This window comes from Pleurodeles waltl, chromosome 7 (genome assembly GCF_031143425.1).
Source record: "Pleurodeles waltl isolate 20211129_DDA chromosome 7, aPleWal1.hap1.20221129, whole genome shotgun sequence".
Classification (NCBI taxonomy): domain Eukaryota; kingdom Metazoa; phylum Chordata; class Amphibia; order Caudata; family Salamandridae; genus Pleurodeles; species Pleurodeles waltl.
The window spans coordinates 1,343,857,114-1,343,875,892 of NC_090446.1; the positions used below are offsets into that span (position 1 = coordinate 1,343,857,114).

Consider the following 18,779-nt stretch of genomic DNA (forward strand, 5'->3'; position numbering starts at 1 on the left):
GTCTTCAGCAAAAACCCAGGAAATCCAGTGAAGCATCAGAACTGCCTCCCTGCATCTTGCAGGCACCCCAAGAGGACCACAGACCTCAAAACCAGACACCTGAAAGCACCACTGCACCCATGCTGCCTAGCCAGAGCTTAAGTCAACGGTACCAAGGGACCTGCCTCTAGGGACAAAGCCCACCTTGGACTTGTCCATTGTGAACTAGCCAACGCCGCCTGCAGCCTCTGCCCACAGGCCCCTTTAACCATGAGTGCTCCCAGTGGAGAAAACCAGAAAGCTCACAATACCTCAGCACCCATCGCCCCCGAACCATGGCGAAGAGGACCGAGGGTGTCCCTCTGTTCCAAAGTATCTCAAAACCGGAACCAGGTTGGTTCTCATTGACTGGAATCCCTGTCCAAACCTGCAACCTCTTTTCAACCAGACCAATCCCCATTGACTAACACTGAGCACTCAACCCCATACTATATCTCTGCACCCAGTCACTCCATTGCCACCCGGTGTGACCTATTGGTGTGGTCATGACCCTTGCCCAGTTCTTACCTGAAGTCCAGGAGATTGGTCCGGTAAGTCGCTGTACTATACCTGAATGCAGTACATGTTTCTCTCCATAGGATAACATTGCAGCTTCCAAAAACTGCACTGTCGACTTTTCAACACTTGTAGGAAAGTACCCTCTTTTTGGCATGTTTACTCCCACGTTCTGCTCCGTGTGTTTTGACTGTGTTCACTTGTATCCTGCTAACCAGGACCCCAGTGTCTGTGTTCTTCCTCTAAATTTGGTTGTTCCTGACTTTGTACACCCACAACTGGCATACTGGTGCTCACATGTAAGTCCCTAGTATGAGATACCTAGGTACCCAGGGCATTGGTGCACCAGGGGTTCCCCATGGCCTGCAGCATGTACTATGCCACCCATGGGAGCTCATACAAAAGGTGTCTGCAGGCCTGCTATTGCAGCCTGCGTGAAAAGGTGTATGCACCCTTTCACTACAGGTCACTACACTGGGTCACTAAGTCACCCCTATAGCAGGCCCTCCTAGCCCAGAGGGCAGTGTAAAAGTACCTGTGTGTGAGGGCATCCCTGCATGAGCAGAGGTGCCCATACAAACTCCAGCTCCACTTTCCTGGACTTCGTAAGTCCGGGGAAGCAGTTTTACTGGTGTACTGGACATAATGGTAACTCTGAACCTGGGCATGTTTGGTATCAAACATGTTGCAATCATACCCCAATACTGTTGCCAGTATGGGTTGTATGATTTCATGCACTCTGGGGGCTCCTTAGAGGACCCCCAGCTTTGTTCCGACCAGTTTGCAGGGTTTTCCTAGGCAGCCCGCGCTTTTGCCATCCCACCCTGCTGCTTGACCAGCTCAAGCACTGGAAGGAAGAGCAAAGGATTTCCTTTCAGAGTGGGAGGAAACACTCTCTCCCTTTGGAAATGTGTTACATGGCTTGGGAGTAGCCTCTTCCACACCCACCAGTATGCTTTGAAAGGCACATTTGGTGGTCTCCTTGCATAAACCCGGGCCCCTGCACGGAGGCAAAAATGGACAATGGAAAGGGGAGTGACCGCTCCCCTGTCCATCACCACCCCAGGGGTGGTGCCCAGAGCTCCTCCAGGTGGCAACTTGATATTGCTATCTTGAAACCAAGGTGGGCAGAGGCCCCTGGGAGCATCTGAGAGGTCAGGTCAGGCAGGTGACGTCCCATCCCCCTCCTGATAGGTGGTCACCGTGCTGGGTGACCGAACCCCTTCATGGGCTATTTAGGCTCTCCCTCTTCGGTGAGTCCCCAGATTCAACATGCAAGATTCCAGCAGTACTCCTCTGCATTGATTACTTCATCTTCTGGCCACCGGTACTGCAACTGGACCCTCCAGGAACCGACAATCTGCAACTCCAGCTTCGACTCTGCTTTGAAACATTGTTTCTGACGCCTCCCAGCAACTGCAACATTTCCCTGGCTGTGGATCCTGAGGACAATTCATCTTCAGTATGCACAAGCAGCAAGAAGGAATCTCCCTTGGAGTGAAGGAATCAGTCTGCTGCATCCGCAAGCACAACTTGGGAGACAGTAAGCCCTTGCTTCTCCTTGCAGGACAGTAACCCTGTGCACCGCAACTCTTGTAGCTACCAAGGTTTGTTGGCCCTTCATCCAAGGCATCTTCAGGCTCTGTGTAGCCCCAGCCTCCGGCACTCTTCCCTGCAAAGCACAGTCTCCTGCCTGCTGCTCCAGCGACGCAGGATTTCTCTCCAGGTGGGTCGAGTGGGCCTCCCTGCGACTCCTGTATCCTCAACTTCTCGTCACTGCTGAGGGTCACCTAGGACTCCCATCTGTGATTCAAGTACACCCGGATCATCCTGGTCCCCAGCACCTCTGCAACTCTTCATCTGTGACTCTTGCTTTTGCGAAGCTTGTTGGTGGATTTTCTACGCCACTTACTGACTGCAACTCTTCTTCCGACGTGGGACACTGATTGCATCAATTCTGAAATTCTTCTCCTGCTCCTGTGCTGCATGGCAGACTCCTGGTCTTCCCCGTCTATCTGATCCTACATCTCCAGAAGGGTGGGTAGTGGCTCCTGCCCCAACCGGACACTCAAACTGGAACTGGACTTGGTCCCCTTCATTTGCAGGTCCTCTTCTGTCAGGATCCACCTTCTGTTTCTTCCAGTCTTAATTCGGTCTTGCACAGTCCTTTTACAGTCTGAGGGTTTGGGAAACACCAAGTACTTACCTCCTCTCCTGGTCACTGGAGGGGCACTATGGTACTAACCTTTCGGGATTCCTTGTTCCTCCAGCTCCCCTCTACAGATTCCACTTCCTTGGGTGGGGGGCTGCCTTTCGCATTCCATTTACTTAGTGTATGGTTTGGTCTCCCCCAGGATCTCCATTATTTTCTGTTATTTCATTTTCTATTGCTTTCTATGCCTCTTCATGATCACTAATGTGTATATAGTAGTGTGTTTACCCACCTGCTAGTGGAGTATTGCCTATACAGTATTTTCCTATTGGTGTTACCCTAATAAATTACCTTCAGTTTTGTATCACTGTGTGCTTCTTTTATGTGTGCAAGTACTGTGTGACTATAGCGTTATTGCATAAGCGTTGCATGTCTCCTAGATAAGTCTTGGCTTCTAAGTTTGTAACAAAAGTAAGTAGTACTTAATGACGCCAGGCACTAGGTGCAATTTATGCACAGCACGAGACAAGAAGCGCTTTATACTATAAAACCGCAGTTGTCATCAAATCTTGCTCTTAAGCGATGCACAAAGGTGAGTAAAGAGTAATTCCATGATCAACCGTCATGTTTTAATTGTGGACTATCTAGGGTGTATAGCCCACCTCTTGTGAGCCCAAAAATGGGGAAACCTCAGTATTTCACCTACAGCAACTTCTTTTCAGTAAAAAAAATCTTGGATCAGATCTGTTCACATGAGCTGCAGACGTCCAGTAACCGCTAAAACAAGGTGATGCCCAATTATTTTTTGGTTGTATTAATAGCCACCAACGATTTGCACAAATAAACTGAAAGGAATGTCTAGATGAATTTCAGCAACTAAAGACTATCACAGGATGTTAATTCTCCTAAACTCAGCAGACTGTGTCTATTCAACGATGCTGAAAGAAAACAAACCGCACCAATCAAAATTGGACAAACCCACTTTAGACATGCCATGCTCCCAGAATAAACAGTAACTGTGTGCCGATTGGCGGTGAAGCATGGTGTGACGCTAGGGGCATGTTCAAGGAAGGACTCACAAGAGCGGATATTTAAAGAAACATTTGACAACTTTTTAAAGACCCTTGCAGGCCCTACCGTGAAGGAGGGTGAATAGTATCAGAATATCAGTGAGAAGAGTTGCTTTGGTTGAGCTCAGAATGTATTCAGATCTGTCTGCTTACCGTTGTACAATTGGCCGGGCTGGGCGGAATCGGCGAGCTTGACGTTGTGGAGGTAGGAGTGCTACTAGATTGGTTGAAAATCTCATCCTCCATATGACTGTGCCCGGGAGGTGAAGTAGCTACCAGCGCCTGTGCTGTAATAGAAAAATCAATGTAAGCCAATCAAATATCAGATGTATAGATGCCACCCAAGCAATGCTTGTTCAGACTAAAGATGCATTAAAGAGAGCAAACTGACATAGTAAGAGGACTCAAGCGTCATTAGCCTGAAGTTGCTCAAAGTGAGAAAATGTAAAAATGTTCATTAACCAGAATCCTGGAGTATGATGAAAAGCAGGATACATACTAGGTTTGGAAATCATCGAAAAATGACAAACAAGAGAAAAACATCAAAATGAAGGAAACCTTAAACACGGGGTAGGGAATCATATAACTTGGGGTTGGGCATCATTAAACACCAATCCTCCCATAACCTTAAGAGAAAGGTGTCTCTTGGGAAATTGGGATTAAATCACACATCCAATGTAATGCAAAGTAAAAGGAGTAGTCCAAAAACAAGTCTGGTTTTGACTTGTGTGTATGTGGAAGCTCAAAGGAGCACAGCTTAGGTAACATTTAGCTCATTTATGCTGAGGCAGTTTAGAGCTCTACAACCCAGGCAATTGCCCTGTTGTCGGAGGCATGAATCTGTCAGCTATTTAATATGAGAGCTGTGTAACTCAAACGGATAGGTTTGTCATAAAAGCCTTGGGGGGGGGGGGGCAACTTTGCTGTCCAATACCATATCACGAGCTGTTCAAATAATTGGATTCTGCAGATCCCAAGGGGCTAGTTAGCCGCAGTCATGGACATTACTGTTTGTTTAATGTAGGGGCAGCTATACTAAGTCAGGAATTGCAGACAGTATAGAAGAGCTGTTTCAGACCATGATTCACATAAATCCTTAACTGACAAACCTAAACTGCACAGAATGCTATAAAATGGTAATTTAAACTCATCTTACTAGTGCCAGTATACTTTACAACTGGTAGCATTCTGTACTGAACGTTCTAGTAAATTACAGTTTTTTAATTTCACATAAGTGAAACACGACTTTCAAGTTTCTTAAGTATTTGCCTGTCTAGGAGTATCAACTGTGCACACCACCCGTCTCCCAGCTGTCCATCTCAAACCGAAGTTCGAATTTAACTTCTCCTCCACTCTTACATCAAAACCTGGCAGACTGCACAAAAGTAGCAAAAGAAATAACAGACACAACCTTTATACATTTGCAATGGGCAAAGCACTACAATGCAAAAACGTTTCTAACAAAAAGTTACCAACCTTCGGTAATACTCCTTTTGGTGGACACTATTTAGCCACAGATTCCTCACCTGTACAATATTCCCAAGGCGTCAAAATGGATCCCAAAACCTTTCATAGCAGTCCTCCCGCACATTGCTAGATGGTGCTGTGGTGCTCCTCACTAGCTTCATGCCCTAGAAGTGATGACAGAGTGCACGTAAATGTCACCCTGTCTTACTGACATCGCTTTCTTGATTGATCTTTCTGCACCCTTGCACGAAGAGCACAAAACAACTGTTGGTACCAGTATGCGCATCTTAAATTTGGGGGCTTTTAAGATTGCAAGAGAGACCACTCCACAGTACTGGTAGGTGGGAGGGCAGTGAGAAATCTGTGGTTACAGTATCCACCAGAAAGAATTACAGAAGATAAGTAAATTGTGCATCAGATGGAAGCTTTTAATCCACCTTTAGAATAAATACCAAAGCAGTAGCTTCAAAATGTGGAGGGCCTGTGGGGTGGGTTCAGGCCAGAAAATGTTGCAGGACCAAGCAGACAAAAAGCCCTTTCCGTGTCAGACGTGGCTATGAAGTCACTGGTGCTTCGTAAACTTGTGCACCAACGCCACAACCTGGTAGATATCAAGGACAGGCGTTGCGCATGCCAAAGTAGTGGTGGCCGCTTTATCCCTGGAGGATTGAACTCTCAGACCTATAGGAGGCCACCCATTGGCAAACACGTAGCAGACATAGCGCAAAACAAGCCACTTTGACAGAGTTCTCTGTCAAGGTTTTACTCTTCTTCACCCCAGAAAACCACAAAAAAAGCTGACAATCTACCAAATGGTCATTGGTGGAAACAACCTAATAGTTTAAGTATTTTACGGTCCAGCTGATGGGATCTCTCCTTTAAGGGGTGAGGCAGAGCAAAGAACACAGGGCTCCAAAAATCCACTCGACCGCTCTCATAGGCGAGTTTTATTTGATCAGGTCGAGCTATTTTTAATACTTACTCGTCCCTTCTGGCAAGTTGACACTGAACAGGTGTTCTGTTCAGTTGAAAAGTGATGGGCCAATAAAAGATGCCTTTAAATCTTGTTCTTATGTCACATTTGCTCTGTGTTCACAGACTGTAGGAAGTTGGCTCTGTATGTGCTATTTCAAAGTAAGGAATAGCATGCACAGAGTCCAAGGGTTCCCCTTAGAGGTAAAATAGTGGTAAAAATAGATAATACTAATGCTCTATTTTGTGGTAGTGTGGTCGAGCAGTAGGCTTATCCAAGGAGTAGTGTTAAGCATTTGTTGTACATACACATAGACAATAAATGAGGTACACACACTCAGAGACAAATCCAGCCAATAGGTTTTTGTATAGAAAAATATCTTTTCTTAGTTTATTTTAAGAACCACAGGTTCAAATTCTACATGTAATATCTCATTCGAAAGGTATTGCAGGTAAGTACTTTAGGAACTTCAAATCATCAAAATTGCATGTATACTTTTCAAGTTATTCACAAATAGCTACTTTAAAAGTGGACACTTAGTGCAATTTTCACAGTTCCTGGGGGAGGTAAGTAGTTGTTAGGTTAACCAGGTAAGTAAGACACTTACAGGGCTTAGTTCTTGGTCCAAGGTAGCCCACCGTTGGGGGTTCAGAGCAACCCCAAAGTCACCACACCAGCAGCTCAGGGCCGGTCAGGTGCAGAGTTCAAAGTGGTGCCCAAAACGCATAGGCTAGAATGGAGAGAAGGGGGTGCCCCGGTTCCGGTCTGCTTGCAGGTAAGTACCCGCGTCTTCGGAGGGCAGACCAGGGGGGTTTTGTAGGGCACCGGGGGGGACACAAGCCCACACAGAAATTTCACCCTCAGCGGCGCGGGGCGGCCGGGTGCAGTGTAGAAACAAGCGTCGGGTTCGCAATGTTAGTCTATGAGAGATCTCGGGATCTCTTCAGCGCTGCAGGCAGGCAAGGGGGGGATTCCTCGGGGAAACCTCCACTTGGACAAGGGAGAGGGACTCCTGAGGGTCACTTCTCCAGTGAAAGTCCGGTCCTTCAGGTCCTGGGGGCTGCGGGTGCAGGGTCTCTCCCAGGCGTCGGGACTTTAGGTTCAAAGAGTCGCGGTCAGGGGAAGCCTCGGGATTCCCTCTGCAGGCGGCGCTGTGGGGGCTCAGGGGGGACAGGTTTTGGTACTCACAGTATCAGAGTAGTCCTGGGGTCCCTCCTGAGGTGTCGGATCTCCACCAGCCGAATCGGGGTCGCCGGGTGCAGTGTTGCAAGTCTCACGCTTCTTGCGGGGAGCTTGCAGGGTTCTTTAAAGCTGCTGGAAACAAAGTTGCAGCTTTTCTTGGAGCAGGTCCGCTGTCCTCGGGAGTTTCTTGTCTTTTCGAAGCAGGGGCAGTCCTCAGAGGATGTCGAGGTCGCTGGTCCCTTTGGAAGGCGTCGCTGGAGCAGGATCTTTGGAAGGCAGGAGACAGGCCGGTGAGTTTCTGGAGCCAAGGCAGTTGTCGTCTTCTGGTCTTCCGCTGCAGGGGTTTTCAGCTGGGCAGTCCTTCTTCTTGTAGTTGCAGGAATCTACTTTTCTAGGGTTCAGGGTAGCCCTTAAATACTAAATTTAAGGGCGTGTTTAGGTCTGGGGGGTTAGTAGCCAATGGCTACTAGCCCTGAGGGTGGGTACACCCTCTTTGTGCCTCCTCCCAAGGGGAGGGGGTCACAATCCTAACCCTATTGGGGGAATCCTCCATCTGCAAGATGGAGGATTTCTAAAAGTTAGAGTCACTTCAGCTCAGGACACCTTAGGGGCTGTCCTGACTGGCCAGTGACTCCTCCTTGTTTTTCTCATTATTTTCTCCGGCCTTGCCGCCAAAAGTGGGGCCTGGCCGGAGGGGGCGGGCAACTCCACTAGCTGGAGTGTCCTGCTGGGTTGGCACAAAGGAGGTGAGCCTTTGAGGCTCACCGCCAGGTGTGACAATTCCTGCCTGGGGGAGGTGTTAGCATCTCCACCCAGTGCAGGCTTTGTTACTGGCCTCAGAGTGACAAAGGCACTCTCCCCATGGGGCCAGCAACATGTCTCGGTTTGTGGCAGGCTGCTAAAACTAGTCAGCCTACACAGATAGTCGGTTAAGTTTCAGGGGGCACCTCTAAGGTGCCCTCTGTGGTGTATTTTACAATAAAATGTACACTGGCATCAGTGTGCATTTATTGTGCTGAGAAGTTTGATACCAAACTTCCCAGTTTTCAGTGTAGCCATTATGGTGCTGTGGAGTTCGTGTTTGACAGACTCCCAGACCATATACTCTTATGGCTACCCTGCACTTACAATGTCTAAGGTTTTGTTTAGACACTGTAGGGGTACCATGCTCATGCACTGGTACCCTCACCTATGGTATAGTGCACCCTGCCTTAGGGCTGTAAGGCCTGCTAGAGGGGTGTCTTACCTATACTGCATAGGCAGTGAGAGGCTGGCATGGCACCCTGAGGGGAGTGCCATGTCGACTTACTCGTTTTGTCCTCACTAGCACACACAAGCTGGCAAGCAGTGTGTCTGTGCTGAGTGAGAGGTCTCCAGGGTGGCATAATACATGCTGCAGCCCTTAGAGACCTTCCTTGGCATCAGGGCCCTTGGTACTAGAAGTACCAGTTACAAGGGACTTATCTGAATGCCAGGGTGTGCCAATTGTGGATACAATGGTACATTTTAGGTGAAGGAACACTGGTGCTGGGGCCTGGTTAGCAGGGTCCCAGCACACTTCTCAGTCAAGTCAGCATCAGTATCAGGCAAAAAGTGGGGGGGTAACTGCAACAGGGAGCCATTTCTTTACACAGACCAAGATCAAAAGTCAGTTTTTCTTACTATTAATTTCCCTTCTGACTGTAGAGTTCCAGGACTTTGTAAGATGGACTGTGTGACCTGCTGCTTAGAATGTAAAATAAAATGATATAGGGTGTCAGGTTTTTCCTAACACACAACATTTAAATCACTAAGTGAACTGTGCAAACATTTCAAAATAGATTTCAGTAGTTGTGAAAGCTCTTTTTTGTATTTGTGTGATGAAAAAATATTTTAATAGGATGAAAACAAATCAGAATACTTTACATGTTGATGTGCAAAGGATATGTTTTCTGAGACCAAATGTTCACAGATTGTTAATACACTACATAGTTTTATCAGTAAAGCTGCAAGTTAGTGGAGAGGTTTTTGGACATTTCTTTGAAGGTTACAGTGTGTAGAAGACAATATGTTACCACATCATGGTTTAGTATGAAAATGTCACTTACCCAGTGTACATCTGTTCGTGGCATCAGTCGCAGTAGATTCGCATGTTCTGCAATAGCTCGCCATCTGGTGTTGGGCCGGAGTGTTACAAGTTGTTTTTCTTCGAAGAAGTCTTTCGAGTCACGGGACCGAGTGACTCCTCCTTTTGTCTCCATTGCGCATGGGCGTCGACTCCATCTTCGATTGTTTTTCCCCGCAGAGGGTGAGGTAGGAGTTGAATTGTAGTAATAGTGCCCATGCAATGGAGTGACTAAGTATGCACCTATTTAAGGTTGAGATGATACATATATAAATAATTGAAGGTAACTTCCAAACTGCTACAGGCTCCCGGGGAGGCGGGTGGGCACATGCGAATCTACTGCGACTGATGCCACGAACAGATGTACACTGGGTAAGTGACATTTTCAGTTCGATGGCATCTGTCGCTGTAGATACGCATGTTCTGCATAGACTAGTAAGCAGTTATTTCCCCAAAAGCGGTGGATCAGCCTGTAGGAGTGGAAGTAGTCTGAAATAATGTCCTTAATACGGCTTGACCTACTGTGGCTTGTTGTGCGGATAACACGTCTACACAGTAGTGCTTGGTGAATGTGTGAGGCGTAGACCATGTGGCTGCCTTACATATTTCTTGCATTGGGATGTTTCCTAGAAAGGCCATGGTAGCACCTTTCTTTCTGGTTGAGTGTGCCCTTGGTGTAATGGGCAGCTGTCGTTTAGCTTTAAGGTAGCAGATTTGGATGCATTTAACTATCCATCTGGCTATACCTTGTTTTGAAATTGGGTTTCCTGCATGAGGTTTTTGAAATGCAATAAAGAGTTGTTTAGTCTTTCTGATGTTTTTTGTTCTGTCAATGTAATACATCAATGCTCTTTTGACATCTAATGTATGTAGTGCCCTTTCAGCTACGGTATCTGGCTGTGGAAAGAACACTGGAAGTTCCACTGTTTGATTTAGATGGAACGGTGAAATAACCTTTGGCAAAAATTTAGGATTGGTCCTTAGGACGACTTTATTTTTGTGTAGTTGTATAAAAGGTTCCTGTATGGTAAACGCCTGAATCTCGCTTACTCTTCTTAGGGAAGTAATGGCGATGAGAAATGCCACCTTCCAGGTTAGGAACTGTATGTCGCAGGAGTGCATGGGTTTAAAAGGTGGACCCATAAGTCTAGTTAGGACAACATTTAGGTTCCATGAAGGAACAGGTAGTGTTCTTGGTGGTATAATTCTCCTAAGGCCCTCCATGAATGCTTTAATGACTGGTATTTTATATAGGGAAGTTGAATAGGTAGTCTGCAGGTATGCAGATATTGCTGCAAGGTGAATCTTAATGGAAGAGAAAGCTAGGTTAGATTTTTGTAAGTGAAGCAAGTAACCCACTACATGTTCTGGAGTTGTGTGTAATGGTTGTATTTGATTAATATGGCAGTAGCAAACAAACCTCTTCCATTTACTTGCATAGCAGTGCCTGGTGGATGGCCTTCTGGCTTGTTTTATGACTTCCATACATTCTTGGGTAAGTTGTAAGTGCCCGAATTCTAGAATTTCAGGAGCCAGATTGCTAGATTCAGCGATGCTGGATCTGGGTGTCTGATCTTTTGGTTGTGCTGTGTCAACAGATCTGGCCTGTTGGGCAATTTGATGCAGGGTACCACTGATAGGTCTAGCAGCGTTGTGTACCAGGGTTGCCTTGCCCAAGTTGGTGCTATCAATAGGAGTTTGAGTTTGCTTTGACTGAGTTTGTTTACCAGGTAAGGAAGGAGAGGGAGAGGAGGAAAAGCGTAAGCAAATATCCCTGACCAGTTCATCCATAGGGCATTGCCTTGGGATTGTTTGTGTGGGTATCTGGATGCGAAGTTTTGGCATTTTGCGTTCTCCCTTGTCGCAAACAAGTCTATCTGAGGTGTTCCCCAGAGTTTGAAATAAGTGTTCAGAATTTGGGGGTGAATTTCCCATTCGTGGACCTGTTGGTGATCTCGAGAGAGATTGTCTGCGAGTTGATTTTGGATCCCTGGTATAAACTGTGCAATTAGGCGAATTTGGTTGTGAATTGCCCAATGCCAAATTTTTTGTGCTAGCAGGCTTAACTGCGTGGAGTGCGTCCCCCCCTGCTTGTTTAGATAATACATTGTTGTCATGTTGTCTGTTTTGACGAGAATGTATTTGTGAACTATTATTGGTTGGAAAGCTTTTAGTGCTTGAAAAACTGCTAGAAGTTCTAGGTGATTGATATGCAGTTTTGTTTGATGTACGTTCCATTGGCCTTGTATGCTGTGTTGATCGAGGTGTGCTCCCCACCCTGTCATGGAAGCATCTGTTGTTATTACGTATTGTGGCACTGGGTCTTGGAAAGGCCGCCCCTTGTTTAAATTTATGTTGTTCCACCACAGAAGCGAGAGGTAAGTTTGGCGGTCTATTAACACCAGATCTAGAAGGTGACCCTGTGCTTGAGACCACTGTGATGCTAGGCATTGTTGTAAGGGCCTCATGTGCAGTCTTGCGTTTGGGACAATGGCTATGCATGATGACATAATGCCTAGGAGTTGTAATACCATCTTTGCCTGTATCTTTTGTGTTGGATACATGCGTTGTATGATGGTGTTGAAATTTAGAATTCTTTGTGGACTTGGAGTGGCTACTCCCTTTGATGTGTCTATTATGGCTCCTAGGTATTGTTGTACCTTGCGCGGCAGAATGTTGGATTTTGTAAAGTTGACGGTGAACCCGAGTTTGAAGAGGGTTTGTATGATCTGATTTGTGTGATTTGAGCACTGTATGAACGAATGGGCCTTGATTAGCCAGTCGTCCAAATATGGGAACACATGTATTTGCTGCCTTCTTATGTGTGCAGCGACTACCGCTAGACATTTGGTAAAGACTCTTGGTGCGGTTGTTAATCCGAAAGGCAGTACCTTGAATTGGTAATGTATTCCTTTGAATACAAACCTTAGGTATTTCCTGTGCGATGGGTGTATTGGTATATGGAAATAAGCATCCTTGAGGTCTAAAGTTGCCATGTAGTTTTAGCAATGGCAATACTTCTTGTAGTGTGACCATGTGGAAGTGGTCTGATTTGATGAAAGTGTTCACTACTCTGAGGTCTAGGATTGGTCTCAGTGTTTTGTCCTTCTTTGGTATCAGAAAGTACAGTGAGTAAACTCCTGTGTTTATTTGTGTGTTTGGCACTAATTCGATTGCATTCTTTTGCAATAGTGCCTGCACTTCTATCTCCAGGAGATTGGAATGGTGTGTTGTTAAATTTTGTGCTTTTGGTGGTATGTTTGGAGGGAATTGTAGAAATTCTATGCAATAACCATGTTGGATAATTGCTAGAACCCAAGTGTCTGTAGTGATTTCCTCCCATGCTTTGTAATAATGACCTATTCTTCCCCCCACTGGTGTTGTGTGGAGGGGGTGAGTGACCTGTGAGTCACTGTTTAGTAGTAGGGGCTTTGGGGCTTTGAAATCTTCCTCTATTTCTAGGGAATTGCCCTCCTCTATATTGTCCCCGAAAACCTCCTCTATACTGTCCCTGGTAACTGGACGGTGTGGCTTGTGAGGTGCTGGCTTGTGTGCTTTGACCTCGAAACCCCCCTCGAAAGGGCGTTTTACGGAATGTGCTGTAATTCCCTCTGCTCTGCGGGGAGTAGAGTGCGCCCATGGCTTTGGCAGTGTCCGTATCTTTTTTGAGTTTCTCAATCGCTGTGTCCACTTGTGGACCGAACAGTTCTTTTTCATTAAAAGGCATATTGAGAACTGCTTGTTGAATTTCTGGTTTAAATCCAGACGTTCGGAGCCATGCATGCCTTCTGATAGTTACAGATGTATTAATTGTCCGTGCAGCTGTATCTGCAGCGTCCATGGAGGAGCGTATCTGGTTGTTGGAGATGGTCTGTCCCTCCTCAACCACTTGTTTTGCCCTATTTTGTAAGTCCTTGGGCAGATGTTCGATGAGATGTTGCATCTCGTCCCAGTGGGCTCGGTCATAGCGCGCAAGTAGTGCCTGTGAGTTCGCGATGCGCCACTGGTTTGCAGCTTGTGCTGCGACTCTTTTACCAGCTGCATCGAACTTGCGGCTTTCTTTATCTGGGGGTGGTGCATATCCAGATGTGTGAGAGTTGGCCCTTTTCCTAGCTGCTCCTACAACGACAGAGTCTGGTGGCAGCTGTGTAGTGATGAAAGCCGGGTCTGTAGGAGGCGCCTTATACTTTTTTTCCACCCTTGGTGTGATTGCCCTACTTTTGACCGGCTCCTTAAAGATGTCTTTTGCGTGCCGGAGCATACCAGGGAGCATAGGCAGGCTTTGGTAGGAGCTGTGGGTGGAGGAGAGTGTGTTGAATAAGAAATCATCCTCGACCTGTTCTGAGTGGAGGCTTACGTTGTGAAATTGTGCTGCTCTAGCCACCACTTGAGAATACGCGGTGCTGTCTTCTGGTGGAGATGGCTTTGTAGGGTATGCCTCCGGACTGTTATCTGACACTGGGGCGTCGTATAGGTCCCATGCGTCCTGATCTTGGTCACCCTGGCTCATGGTGGTGTGAGCTGGGGAGTGTGATGGAGTTTGTGCTGGTGAGACGTTAATCACGGGCGGAGGAGAGGGTGGTGGGGTAACTCTTTTCACCACTTTTGGTTGTGGTGTCTGTTCCGTCTGGAACTCCAACCTTCTCTTTCTCCTAATGGGGGGAAGGGTGCTTATTTTTCCTGTCCCCTGCTGTATGAAGATACGCTTTTGCGTATGGTCCACATCAGTTGCTTGTAGCTCTTCCTCAAACCTATGCTTCTGCATTTGGGAGGTTAGCGAGTGCTCTTCTGTATAAGAGCCTGAAGCTGGGTCGCTTGCAGTTTGTTTCGGCATCGAAACCCTGTCTGCGTGTTTTTTCGGCTCCGAGGTGACTTTTCTTTTTCGGGGCCGAAACCTCTCGGCGTCGATCTGTTTCGGTGCCGCTGTCTCGGCGTCGAGCCGTGTCCACACCGGCATCTCGGTGTCGAGGCTTGTCTCCAGCACTTTCTCGGTCCCGAGAAGGCTGCGTGCCGGTGTCTCGACCGGAGTCGGACGATCTCGGCACTGTTTGGGCCTTTTTCGGTGCCGACGGTCGGTCACCGAATTTATGGGTCGAGCCATGGCCTGGTGGCAGTGGCGTCCCCTGGGCCTTGTGAATGTTCTTTTGAGTGGATTTCGACGTCTTACTCACGGTTTGTGTATCGTCGAATCCTTCGGAGTCTGAGTCTTGGATCGAGAAGGTACCTTCCTCTTCCTGTTCCTCGAACTCTCGTTGGGCTGTCGGTGCGGACGCCATCTGAAGTCTTCTGGCTCGACGGTCTCGGAGTGTTTTTCGGGACCGGAACGCACGACAGGCCTCGCAGGTGTCTTCGCTGTGCTCAGGTGACAGGCACAGGTTGCAGACCAAGTGTTGGTCTGTGTAGGGGTATTTATTGTGGCATTTGGGGCAGAAACGGAACGGGGTCCGTTCCATCGGCGTTCTTCAGCACGCGGTCGGGCCAATCGGGCCCCGACGGAGGATCGAAAAACTACCCCGAAGGGCACCGGAGCTCTTCGATCTTCGATGCGGTGTGGAATCTAAGTACGCCGATCCCGAACGCAACAATACCGACGAAAATCTTCCGAAATTAGCTAATTTTCCGTTCCGAAACTCGGAGCGACAGGAACACGTCCGAACCCGATGGCGGAAAAAAAACAATCGAAGATGGAGTCGACGCCCATGCGCAATGGAGACAAAAGGAGGAGTCACTCGGTCCCGTGACTCGAAAGACTTCTTCGAAGAAAAACAACTTGTAACACTCCGGCCCAACACCAGATGGCGAGCTATTGCAGAACATGCGTATCTACAGCGACAGATGCCATCGAACATATATTTATTAAAATTGAGTGTTTAAACAAACTGAGAAATACTCCTGCCCTGATGGCAATGTTGTTCGTATACTAAAAGAAGTCCTAGGTTATGTGGGCTAGACCTCATGGGTATGTGAGCTAGATTCTTGTGATGCTTGTTTGTTTGTACTGCAGAAATGCTGAACTCATATTTGAAGGTGTAATCATATGGGAGAGTTAAGAAAAAGGCAACTCTAAATTATTTGCCTAGGATCACCCAATTTGAGACCCATTTAAAGGTCAAGTAAATTACAGTTAGGTCGAGTAAATTATTTAAGTTCCTCGACCTGCTGGTCTAATAAAATTTTTATGATTTTTCAAGCCCTGGAACGTTGGAGAGAGTGATGATTGACCAGAGTGAAAAGGAGTCAAAATGTTTGTCAAAAATAAAAATATATATAAAAAAAAAAAAAAAAAAAAAAAAAAAAACACCCCTGGCCCACAATACCAATTTGTCTGGGGAAAAAGGTAATGTAAGGCTGCCGCACAGAGACAGCCAGGAATTCGCTCAAATGACAACCTGAAGTGATTGCAATGAGGAAGACTTCTTTAAGAGCAACAGACAACTGTGCATTGGCTGAAAGAGGTGCACACGAGGAACGTCCTGGACAGATTGAGCTTCCACTGTGGCAGCACAAATTGTTTGGGAAATAACGTGTGACAAACTGTTAATAACATACATCACAATAAGTGATTTAAACAAGTTTGGTTGTTTCAGGAAATGCAAAAAGGCCTGGCACTGAACAACCCTGATAAAGTAGAGAAAATAAAATTTTAAAAAAAAACATCTGACAGCTTGGCTTCTCAGTAGTCTGCACCAGATTTGTCAAAGAGTCCACATAATTGACTTGGTAGAGGAACTTCTGGCAGCAAGGGTGACACTCACAACCTCATATGATTGAATGCACTCAATTTATGACAATCAGGGAAATGCCCAACATTCCAGGTAGTTCCAGAGGTATAACTCACTTTGGCTGAGGACACAGGACCCCCACTACATCATGCTTGTTCTGGTACAACATGCTGTTGGTGGTGTCCATGAGAACCTGCACCAGCTTGCCTTAATGGATGACACAAAGGCTTCCAGCGCCAGGCAGATGGCCGGTAGCTCCCATAGACTTATGTGGAGCTGGATTTCTGTCAGAGACCAGAGTCCTCGGATTCCCCCCCCTTCTTCCACTCCCTTCCCCCCCCCTTCCTTCCCACCCTCTTCTTCCCACTCTCCCCCCCTTCTCTCTCCCCCCCCACCCCAAGCTAACCTCCCTAGCCCAGCAGGGATCTATCCGTCACTAATGTCAGGTCTGGGTAGAGAAGGGAGAGAGGTCTGACTGCTGATGACACTGCAGTTGAACAGCCACCACTGCAAAACAGCTTCTCTACAAGCAATGATTTTGGTTATAAACCATCACCAGACAACAAACCTCCAAACTATTGCAAGCGAGTTGTCAAGGTAGAGGCAAACTGGTACACATAAACTTTGAAGATGACTGGTGCATACTGTCATCACATTCATGGACACCAGTGGGACGCTGGTAAAGTAAAAGGGGAGCACAGACAGCTCCTGACTCAACCTGAACCACAGGTGACTGTAGGGTGGACACACAAAAGGCCTCATATGTCCAAGGCAGTCATCCAGTCGCCCACATCCAGAGCAGAAATAACGTGGGCCAAAGGGAGCATTTTTAATTTTTTCTTCTGTAGTAGACATTTAGAGGGTTGAGATCTAAACTAGGACAAATGCCTCAGTCATCCTTTGGCATGAGGAAAGAGATGCGGGTACACCTTTGATAACTCTTTTCTAGTAGAGAATATCTCTTGAAGCAACATGGGTAGGTGCTCCTCTCAAAGATGTTCTGGTGAGAGAGTGCGAGTGTGCAAGAGTGAGAGAGAGTGCGTGTGAGAGAGTGAGTGTTGGGGGGTGGGGTGGGGGGATGGCAAAGACGGGTCAATAAGAAACCGAAGGGCACAACCCTGCTGGACCTATACGTCACATGAGATGAACTGCCTCCCACTGAGTAAATGTCTTCTCTTGCCTCCCATAAAGTTTGTTGTGTACCGCAAAGGGAAAACTAAAGTGGCTTGGGGCGGGAGACTGAGAAGAGAAGTGTCCCTGGTGGCCTACGCAATGTCTTCTTGATCCTCATTTATGGCCATGAAAGGCCTGGGGTGGTTGTTGCAGTGGTGAAGGGGCTTGGTGTCATCAATACATCAACAGTATCAAGTAGTCTTGGAAAGGTCGAAATTGATGAAGAAATCCTCAAGCAAGGGTATAAAGGCCCAAGAAACATACCATGGCTCTGTTTTCCTTAGAGTTTGAGGGCAGACTCCGCATTGCCGTCAAGCAGCAGACCCAGCAAAAGGCATATCTATGAGGGATTCCAGCACTTCTCCAGAAAAGCCAGTGGATCGCATCCACACATAGCACCTGAGCACCACATTTTTTACATTGTGGTAGTCCCAAATGGTTTCAGCCAAAAAGGCTGAAAACTTTCCCAGACCCCTATCAAGATCTTGCTGACCATGTCCAACAGGAAGTAAATATAACAGCCTAATGGGCAGATGTCACTGACAAAAAGAGCAAGCTGACAGAAAGAATATTTGCTTTCCAAATGTCTCGATCCTTTTCGACCCCCTTTCTGGAGTTGTATTGGGGGAATGTATTAGAATTCACTTTGCTCATGGAAGCCTGGACCACCAATTGCTTGTGAATGGGTGGAAGGAACAGAACCAAGAACAACCCTGCAATCTTAATTTAAAGCAGAATTTGGGGATTCAACTCTCAGGTAGCTTGATGCGAATGGCTTTCTGGCCCTTTTGGGCTGAGGCCAAAGCAAGCATGTGCCAAGAGACAGAGGGACAGAAAGGCTTACAATCTTACAGTTCAGAGCTAAACTACCCCATAAATGAAAATGTTAATTATGGCCCTGTGTATCAGTCGCTTCAAGCAAGGACCATTACTTGGAATGGTTTACTGATGGAAAAACAGTTATTAGACAGTCCAATCTAGAATGTTTTATACTCCATTTTATAAAGGATTTCTATAAGAAGTATCCTTTCTCCTCATCCACATGTACAGAAACACTGATGTTCTGATGCCAGAACTATAACTGCTTGATAGGATGGTGCATCATCGAGTGGGGAAGATTTAACAGGATTTGGCTTTAAAGAGGGTCTTCCACTGCAGTCCTTTCCATGTGTCACAATACTCATCAGTTATGCAGAGGTTTTCATTAAGCAGCACTGCTATTATGTTCTGGTCAGTCATTGTTTCTGACTTGCAATGGTAACGGTGCTGTGTAAGGAAATGCCACTTTTTGTATGGCCACCACCAAGTTTTTCGAATGATGCTGCTGGTTTTGACTTGAAGTGCACTGAGGCCTGCTACTCAGACCTCCATGCCAGTGCTCAGACCCTAAAGTGTGTATGAA

At 46.8% G+C, this 18,779-nt stretch overlaps 1 protein-coding gene across 11 annotated transcripts in view; it reads right to left on the reverse strand.

Annotated features, from left to right (window-relative positions):
• CNOT3 (CCR4-NOT transcription complex subunit 3) overlaps positions 1 to 18,779 on the reverse strand; it is a 715,873-nt gene that overhangs the window by 466,891 nt on the left and 230,203 nt on the right. For all 11 annotated transcript variants that reach the window (XM_069200730.1, XM_069200729.1, XM_069200731.1 and 8 more), the window contains one exon: positions 3,910 to 4,043. In XM_069200730.1, coding sequence (XP_069056831.1) covers positions 3,910 to 4,043 — 134 coding nt within the window. The remainder of the gene's footprint in view (positions 1 to 3,909; positions 4,044 to 18,779) is intronic.